A 9,721-nucleotide genomic window follows, 5' to 3' on the forward strand; every position below is an offset into this window, starting at 1 on the left:
ACCGACGGTATGGTGAACACATGCCACCGATTGGGAAAGAAGGGACACGAAGGCGGAACGAGAGGTATCATAGTCAAATTCGTCCGTAGACATACAAAATAAGAAATTCTTCAAAAGGGGAGAGTGTAAAGGACCTTTAGCACACGGCACCTGGGCTTGGCGTCCGATATTCCGGTGTACAATAAACGAGAGCCTGAGTCCTGGGGGGTTACCACGTAAACGCCGATTCCGAACTCTCGACTTCGACTTCGGCAAGCTGAGCCGAAGTTACGTCACACTCGAAGCGGATCCCGATTGTTGCGACCACGTAAGCATTTTATTCCGAGCTTCGGCACGACCTTCGAATCGAACTTCGGCATGCGAATTCGAAGGGGTTTGAGGCTTCGAATTCTCAGTGCCGAATTCGAATTCTCGGTTCAAGGTTTGGAGAGCTTTCGTATATCATAATTTTTGTGTCCTCTGAGGTTAACCACGCTGCTTGTATGATGTTACTAATTAATTTAATCAATTTTAAACATGGCACAGTAACAACATCCGTTCACAGGCTTCGAATTGTAGATTTTTGAATCAATTCCCGGTTGTGGGTTTTGGCCAAGATGATGACTTCGTGCATCGTATTATGTTGATTACAATTACTTTGAGGTATGAGTAACAAATTGAATACATCTAATATACTGAAGCTTCCTTTGAAGTCATGAAATAGTCATGTTTTCATATTAAAATGCCCATGTTATGTCATCGTTCGAATTTACTTCATGCAACTAATTCATTCGCGTTGTTTGGGCCGACATCTTCACGATTAATTAAATTTGTAGTTTTTAAGCTGCATCGGTAAGTAATCATCGTCATTGCTAACATTTCCACGATTCCATAGCCAGTCGTTTATCTCAAAAAACGTCCAATATGGACAATCAACGCACGTTGATGAAGTTAGGTTGGAAATTTAATGTCACGAAAACATGATGGCACTAAACATTTTCGACGACTTCGTTGATTTATTTCCTAAATATTGCAATTTTGGCTGTGGCAGAAGTGATGATTCGCGAACTTTCATATTTGAGGCTAATATAACATAATAAGAGCTACAATTAGAGTGGTGAAAAGGATTTGTGGACATTGCCATTTTGAATAATTATGATATTTTAATCTCCATGTTAGTTTTTTGAATATAAAAATCTTACCTTTGATTGATCTGTGATGCATTACGAAACTCTGAACTAAAGCTATGGATGAGATATGGGGACTCAACTTTTTGAGAAGAAGGCAAAGGCAGAGATAGAGAGATCAAAATATTGCATACAATCGCGCTAGGTTGCGTGGAATCAGTGATTCCTCAGACCCTTTTGCCGTGGACGAGCTCGTCTTCAAGGGGCTCTACCGCCTAGCAAATGATATGGTTCGTGGACTTGTGGCAGAGGTGAAATCACACATGACAGAAGCAGGGAGGAGCACGGCCATACTCATTGAGTCAAAGTAAGTTAAAAGAAATTAAGGCTAAGAAAATGATCTCTGTATGTGACTTATACGCTACTGAATTAATCCAATCACTTACGTAGGTCCTCTATGTACTTCACTTAAATGGCCAGGGGAGCCACTAAAAAAGCACCGGCACCGATAGTAATCCGGACTCTGCCAAAGCAGCGTGTCCAGTTCCATTGAGGAATTAACAGCTGCTCTCAACTCAAACGAAATCCTTGCTAAATAGATCCACTTACCATTGAGGAGAGAGGAAATGAGCAGGATCATTCGCCAGCATGGAGACATTATATTTTTAATTCTCGATTTATTTATCATTAACATTACAGAGTTATTAATTCATATAACAATTTAATAAATTAAAATATGATTTACTTTATAAAAAACAATTTGGTTTACATGAAATACTATCATTTAAAAAAATATCAAAGTTAATGACTTCTCAGGTATTCCATTAATCTATAAAAGAGAGAAATGGAGAATTAATAATAACATACGCTTTCTTTTCACCCAGGAATTACATTGCTACACAAATACCTGGCACAATAGGCTATGTTGATGGAACTTATGTAGTCATTAAAGCACCAAGAGAGTAGGAAAACTTATTTTTAAATAGAAAATCATATCACCCCATCAATGTTATGATATTTAATGGAAATCTATTGACATGGTATTTTTCAAATAAATCCAATTCAAAAAAGAGTTCTCCATTAAGACTGAGTTATTTCTAAGAACGACTAATGAAATTTTTATCAATTGTCTCTATATAATTTTTGTCTGTTCTTAGAATGTGAAATTTGTAAATTTGCCTTTTTACCGAATTAATTCACTGTTATGCTAGGTTATTACTGGGCATTATTAAGTATTACTGGGCATTAGCTAGTGGAAAATTTTAGCATGAAATAATAAAGCATTTTTTTAACTTGGAGACATCTCTAATCTCTCAAAATATTGAGAGATGGATACCTTTGCCTTTCTTCAATTGAACTTACTCATTTGCAACAGCCTGGAAGCTCTCCACCACTTGGGCCATAACAGATCTTCTCACCTCAGCCGCCTTGACCATGCGTTCATCCAGCGATGTGGAGTTATCGTCTGAAGTAAATTTATTCACGATGCATTAGACTTCTCGAAAAATTGAAATTAATATATGTTTATGATCCAAATATTTATATAGAAAATTACAGCTCAAATATAAATACTATGGCATAGTAACACTGCATTGCGAAACTGAAAATTTATCGGCTATCCATACCTTAGAAGGAAAATAATGGAAAATCGCAATAATGCAAAAAGGGCCTCTGTCCTTATAAAAATAACTTCGTGATTGCTTTCTATCTTAAGGTGAGATTTTCTCTAAGATTTTCAATGGAATGAACTGGCTGCAGCTAATTAACTACATACTTGCTCACTAAATCATGAGTATCAATATGTTTATTATGACAGTGGAAATTACACATGAATGGTCTTAATTGAATCTTCGTTACAAATAATTTTTAGTATTACTATCATTCCTTTTAAAGATAAAAGTGTTTAACAACCATAAACATATTGCTATTTGGGAAAAAGTTCCTAAGGATGTCATCCATATTAAAGTTATTTTAGTGCCGACTGGATTGGAGACAAATGTAACCCAAATACTCTCTGGAGATATACTTTTTAACAAACTAAATGAAAAGAGTGAAGACTAGAATATTATTGTGATTAAAAACATCAATATTTGAATATCCCTTACTTAATGCATATCGTATGTATTGAGCCAGCTACTTTCAGTCACTATGTTTCCAGATGTCACTTAATTTCTAACAGTAATTGACATGCAGAAAATTTAGCAATAAAACTCACCACTTTTTTCTCTCTTCCTTTTTCCCCCTTCCCTGAGAGCCTTTATCAGCTGGTTTGGCAGTGGAACTGGGGGGCGGATCATGTGAAGTAAGGGGGCAGGAGTGAGGCATGAGGAGGCAGCTCCTTGAGGACCACATAATTGGTTGCGACCAAATGCAGGGTGCTCCTCCATAAATTGCAGCATTATGGCTCGCTGCTCTAGAGAGACCCTGAAATTGACTCCTTTGCCAGCATCATGTTCTGAAATTGAAAATTGAATACTCTGCAAAGATGAATTGTGAATAATCAATCACAACAAAACAATTATCTCCTTCAATTATAATAATTCACATTCATTTAACTAGCCAAAACAATTTGTAAACAAAATATAATCCATAAAGGTATCGTTTAGTAATATCATAATGGATTAGACGACATATGGATGCTGAGGGAAAAAATATTATCTTAAATATGTATTTGTTAGATAAAACTGTTTTTAAAAAGCATATTAAGGTTTCAATTTTTACTTTTGAGTATGAGCACGCCTTCCATTCATGTAACAAACAACAGCATGTAATCTTTGCTGGTAGAGAAACATAAGCATTGAGTAGAAAACATAATAAAGCAATAGAAATAACATGATTACATACTGCAAAAACATCTTACCTCTCAGGCATACAAATATAACTTCCATTATTGTAAAAATAAATGACATTTGTTACCGCGGAACATCTGCATGTACTGACAGTAGCTTTATGATCTAATTAAAATACAGCATACTTTATAAACTAAGTAGAAAGGCATTCAATTAATATATATACTTCTTGATATTCCACGATGAGGTATTTACCACAAATATAACCCAGGTTGGGTAACACAGTAAAAAAGAGCCTCACAGGAATCATGCCATCTAATCATGGAATGGCATCAATGACACTAACACTCAAACTAAAGATGTACATAATTCATCTTTCAGGAGGATTGCAACCATTTATGTTACTGTCTATGCTTTTACTACAGAATTAGAGGCATTTTTTTAACAACCATTTCAATTCAATGCAAGTATCATTGCAGCCAAAGTAACTATCGTCCATTAAATATTACTTTTCTGGTAAATACCTTCCTCATGGTATCAAGTACGCCTTTCGTATGCACAAAAACATAATGCAAATTCATTTACAGCTTATTATATTTCCTCACATTCCCATCATATAAATAAATATTCCCACCACCGTATACACAACAAATAAACAAATTACCTCTCCGGGATAAGACTTCCATTTCGTTGGTAAAGGAAGACATGCAGTGATTGCGAAACATACCATCTCAGCAATATAGAGCACTTAAATCATAAAATGCGCCAAATGATTATGTCATACCTTTAGGTTTATACCACTTGCCTTCTCGGTTATCCCGTCAGTATTCAGGGTATGCTCACAGTCGTTACAGAAATTGAAAAATGATCAAGTATGTGTTACCTCAAAAGAAGTAGCTTAACAAACATCGTCGTTCACCTTTATGATGTTGTCCTTCCATGGCTCCAGTCTTCTTCACTTTCTAAATTCAAAATCTAAAATAAAATACCAGTATTAGTATAATTTGTGCAGAGAGAATTGCAACCAAAACTGGTGAATAGATGAAGCCGCAACGGTGTCTGATGAATGAATGGATATTAAAGAATCAATGCTATGGTCAGGTGATATATTAGGCTAATGAGTTATTTCTTGATACCTTAATTTAATTGTCGCTTGATTTCACATTGATTAAATTCAGGAGTCCCAACAGTGGATGAACGAACGAATTAGGCGGCATGTAACGTTTGCTTTGTTGAAATACGCATCACGTATTATGGGATAAATACTTTGTTTGACATTTTAAAAGGTTGTTTATCTATTGTTGGGACGAAAATAAAAGCCTCAGAATGTTGAAACAGCTGCTGTTTGGCATTCCGACATCGTTGGCCTCGATTTCGTTGACTTGTTTATTCATTATCAATCATCAGCATTTCATTATTTACCGTAATCGACGTAAATAAGTTTATACGATAAAAACAACTTCTTAGTCCTTAAATGTAATGAAGGATATTTACAGTACGAGCAACTATCCGAGTTACTTACCTCAAATGGAACTACTTACCTCTTATTCTGTGTATTTGTGAAGCAGACACACCCAATGCGGCGCACGTTCTTCATTGGTTGCAAATGATAACGTCATTGTTTCATCCGTCAGTTATCGCGTCTCTTCGAAAAGCTTTTCGAATTCGAAGCCGGCGAGACGAAGGTCGTTACGTGGTCGCGCCGAAGCACCTTCGGCTTCGTCTTCGGCAAGCCTTCGGAAGCGGACCCGAAGTCGAACTCCGTGCCGAAGGCGAATCCGAAGACGGTCTCGAATTTACATGGTAACCCCCCAGGTCGGAGGAGACTCTTCGCTGCTGCGCGTCTTGCGAAGAAAGAAAAGGGATACAAAAATTTATGGCTAAGGCATTCGGAGGTCCTGAAGCCATTTTCGGCACCAGTATCCATACAATTCTGTCCCTGTGGTGCGCACCTTAATTGGTAGAATACTATAATAAATAAAAAGGGGTGTTATGGAGGGCCAGAGTATAGAGCCAAATGGCCAAAATCGCATATTTTTAATCGCATTTTTCACGATGTTCCACCACCTCAAAGTTATATTTTCAATACGCCAGCCGAAAGGTATTAAAAAACACCTCCAGAAAACGTTTTTTCTTTTTGGCCCTCTCAAGCATATTTTATGAAAACATGCATTAGAAATTTTCAAATCGACGCCATATCTTCGTGTCCCGCTCAAAGCTCTTGAAAACAATTGAAAATCTGCTCCATTAAATAAGGTTTCAAATGCCGCAAACCGCATTAAAAAATATGCATTCTTGATCTAGATATTTAAAAAAGAGTGAAAATCGTATTTTCGATCTAGCCGGCCCTGGTTGGCATCTAGCGGGCTGGAAATGTGGGGAGGTTTGTCCTATTTGATCCAAAATTGCATACCCCAAGAACGGGAAAAATCCGGGAGGGGGGACTTTTCACCTTCTTATCCGGCTATGCCCTTTGGGTTATGTATCAAATAACTGGCTATGGGAGTTTTGATTTGTATAATAACAACTATAGGGCTGGAGGAGTTATTGCATATGTAGCAGATACTTATCACTGTTTTTCTATTGATTTGGGTGAATTAAAAACTGCTGATATGGTTAAAATATCAGTAGGGATAAATGATTCTTCTTCGATAAGCATTATTGGTGTACATAGACTAAATTTTAACCCTGTTGAACATTTTTTGAGAGAATTGGAGAATGTACTAAGCATCTCTCGAGAGAGGAATTTAATTGTAATTGGCGATATAAATTTATGCATATTACAATCCAACGATATTTCCTTTGAATATCAAACCCTTATGGCTAGTCATGGACTGGACCAGCTTATTCGAGTTCCAACTAGAATTAGCAAAACGGGTAAAACATGCATAGATCATATTTTTTGCAGAAGTAGAGATAACTATAAGTATGAGGGAAGGGACGCATGGGGTTTAACTGACCATCTTGCCGTATCATGTAATTTAAATATTAATGTACCCATTAACATATACGAACGAGGTTATCGAAGCTATCGCCGGATAAACTTTAACTATCTAAATAACAGTTTGCAAAGAAGCGACTGGAATGATGTTTATTCCCAAAAAAATGTTAATGAAGCCTATGAAATATTTATAAACAAATTCAAATGCTGCATTGAAAAAGCTGAATATGTCTCAGACAGTAACTGATGGAGAGGGATAAAAAAGCCATGGATGACTTACGCTTTGTGCGGGAGAATTTCCAGGCGAAATTATCTGTATAAAAAAATGAGGAAACACCCTGAAAATGAAAAGCTAAATAGGTACTATGAACCGTACAAACAAAGATTAGAATATGATATTAAAAAGCACAAAGAAAAATATTACAGTGACCTTTTTGATAGTAATGTCAATAATACAGCTGCGCAATGGCGCATTTTAGATTCACTCACGGGAGGAAAGCAAGGAAATGAGAATTATGTAAAAATTAGAACTAGTAATGGTATCGTTGTCACTGAGGGCCAGGACATTGTAAACGAATTTAGTTCACATTATGGTAAAGTAATTCAAGCATTGACCCAGAACAATTATTTTGAAAGTAATACGAATAAATACAAAGAAATGTTCCCAACCTCCAATTCAATTGACTCACTGTTTTTTGTACCTGCTGATGCGAAAGAAATAAGCAACATTATTAAGCAATTAAAGTCTAACAAATCTAAAGGTGTTGATAATATTTCTGCACAAGTTATCAAAGCAGTAAATGCAAATATTTCTGAGGTCTTTGCCCATATTGTTAATCTAAGTATGTATACTGGAATATTTCCTAAACAATTAAAAACTGCAATAGTGATACCAATTTTTTAAAAAGGTGATAAAATGAACGTAAATAATTACAGACCAATATCCTTATTATCTGCATTTGCTAAAATAATAGAAACAGTTGTTAAAGTCAGACTTCTTAAATTTCTAAATCAGCATAGTTTTTTCAATAAAAACCAATTTGGGTTTATCAGTGGTAAGAGTACAGAAGATGCATTATTAAAATTCTGCTCAGAGCTGAACGACGGACTGAATAATAACTGTAGAGTTGCTGGCCCTTTTGTAGACATTACCAAAGCCTTCGACTCCATTAATCATAAGATACTAATGAATTGATTATGGGAAGCGGGTATACGTGGAACCGCATATGATTGGTTTCAAAGTTATCTTTGTGATCGAGATCAATGTGTGCGTCTCAAAAATTGCTACAGTGAAAAGATCCGACTCACCTATGGTGTGCCACAAGGTTCTGTGTTGGGACCCATACTATTTTTAATATATATAAACAATTTATGTGCTGGCAGGTTTAAAGGTCAATTAACGTCGTTCGCAGATGACACTGCACTAAGTTATTCTGTTAATAGTGTTGATGATCTATATGAGCACATACAAAGTGATCTTTTAACACACAATATATGGTTTTCGGCTAATTATATGTTGTTAAGTGAAAAAACGAAATATATCATGTTTAGCATGAGTAAATCTATCTCAAACAAAAATAAAGTATACTATCAATGCGCAAATTGTATAAAAGATAATGTTACTTCCTGCGATAAATGTATTCTGAACGAACAGGTTAGTCATATAAAATATTTAGGCATATACTTTGACCAAAATTGTAAATGGAAGTCTCACATAAATAAATTAAAATCAGACATGATTTACATTGTAAGAAAATTCTACTTCCTCAGATACATATGCCCTGAATCAGTGCTAAGAATGGTATATTATGCTCTCGTTAATTCAAGATTGCAATACGGAATAGCCTGCTGGGGTGGAGCATATTTTATCAACATTAAACCATTGATAGTGGCGCAAAAAAGGGTTATCAGAGTTATAACGCGATCGTATAGGAAAAGCCACTCATTTCCTCTTTTCAAAATATTAGATATCCTTCCACTAAGACATCTATTCATTTATAAAGTCCTTAGAGTTTTCTACAACCGTAGCAGTGAAAAGGCCAGACCACAAACTTATGACATCAGATCTTGGAGAAACTTTGATATACCTAGGCCGACGACTGAAATATATAGACAGTCATATCAATACTTGGGGCCAAAATTATTTAGTATGTTGCCAAAAAATGTGGCAAAGAAGGGGAAGAGATGGGGTTTTATATCCGCAGTTAAAAAATGGCTTATGCAATGTGAGGAAGTAGAGTTTCTGATAAGAAAGGTGTTATAAACGTTTTCAAATAAAGGTATATTGTATGTAATTCTTATGCGTTATGAGAGAAAGTGTGTTATGATAGTATGTGTTAAGAAAAGTTATCCATGTGTAAATTACTGTAAATTCAAACATGGCTGGCTGTATGTGATTGTCAAACAAGTTAATTGTAAGAGAGGACTATCTAGTCCTAAATTCGCTTGTGAAATAAAGACGACATTATTATTATTATTCTTTGTTATTGATTTGTAAACCCTGTTGAATATTTTTGATAATTATTGGTTACGTTACTTAATTTTATTAAATTGTTTCTCCTGTTATAGTGAGTCCTCTGTTATTGGCCTCGTGCTGTTTTTGGACTGGATTAAATAAATTAACGTACCTGTTGCGTTCGAAAGGCAGGCTGCTGTGAACGTACCTTTTCTTCCTCCCTGCCATGCTCTCAGCACCTTCGCCGCACGTGAGGGGTAGGTTTTCGGAGATTGAGTGGCAGGGAAAGTTAAATGAAAATTACCATTGCTGTGCTAATCATGCACAAATATCTGCTGCAATATAACCTTTGCTCTGCTAATTATTTCTCAGCTTGCGATCTTTTTTCTGCCTCTATTTTTCAGAATACTTCACTTTCCTAGAAGCTCCT

At 35.8% G+C, this 9,721-nt stretch overlaps 1 protein-coding gene across 2 annotated transcripts; it reads right to left on the reverse strand.

Moving 5' to 3' along the window:
- Positions 1-1,836: 1,836 nt before the first annotated feature.
- LOC124171685 lies at positions 1,837-5,496 on the reverse strand. Of its 2 annotated transcripts, XM_046550926.1 has the most exons (5): positions 5,032-5,496; positions 4,815-4,870; positions 3,322-3,561; positions 2,469-2,571; positions 1,837-1,935 (listed from the first exon to the last, which is right to left on the reverse strand). In XM_046550926.1, the coding sequence occupies exons 2-5, from the start codon at positions 4,834-4,836 to the stop codon at positions 1,908-1,910; spliced, it is 393 nt and encodes a 130-aa protein (XP_046406882.1). In that variant the 5' UTR covers positions 4,837-4,870; positions 5,032-5,496; the 3' UTR covers positions 1,837-1,907. The 2 variants fall into 2 exon arrangements, with proteins under 2 accessions (XP_046406882.1, XP_046406881.1); XM_046550925.1 differs by having other exon boundaries at positions 4,815-5,494.
- Between the last annotated feature and the right edge of the window lie 4,225 nt (positions 5,497-9,721).

This window comes from Ischnura elegans, chromosome X, assembly GCF_921293095.1.
Source record: "Ischnura elegans chromosome X, ioIscEleg1.1, whole genome shotgun sequence".
Classification (NCBI taxonomy): domain Eukaryota; kingdom Metazoa; phylum Arthropoda; class Insecta; order Odonata; family Coenagrionidae; genus Ischnura; species Ischnura elegans.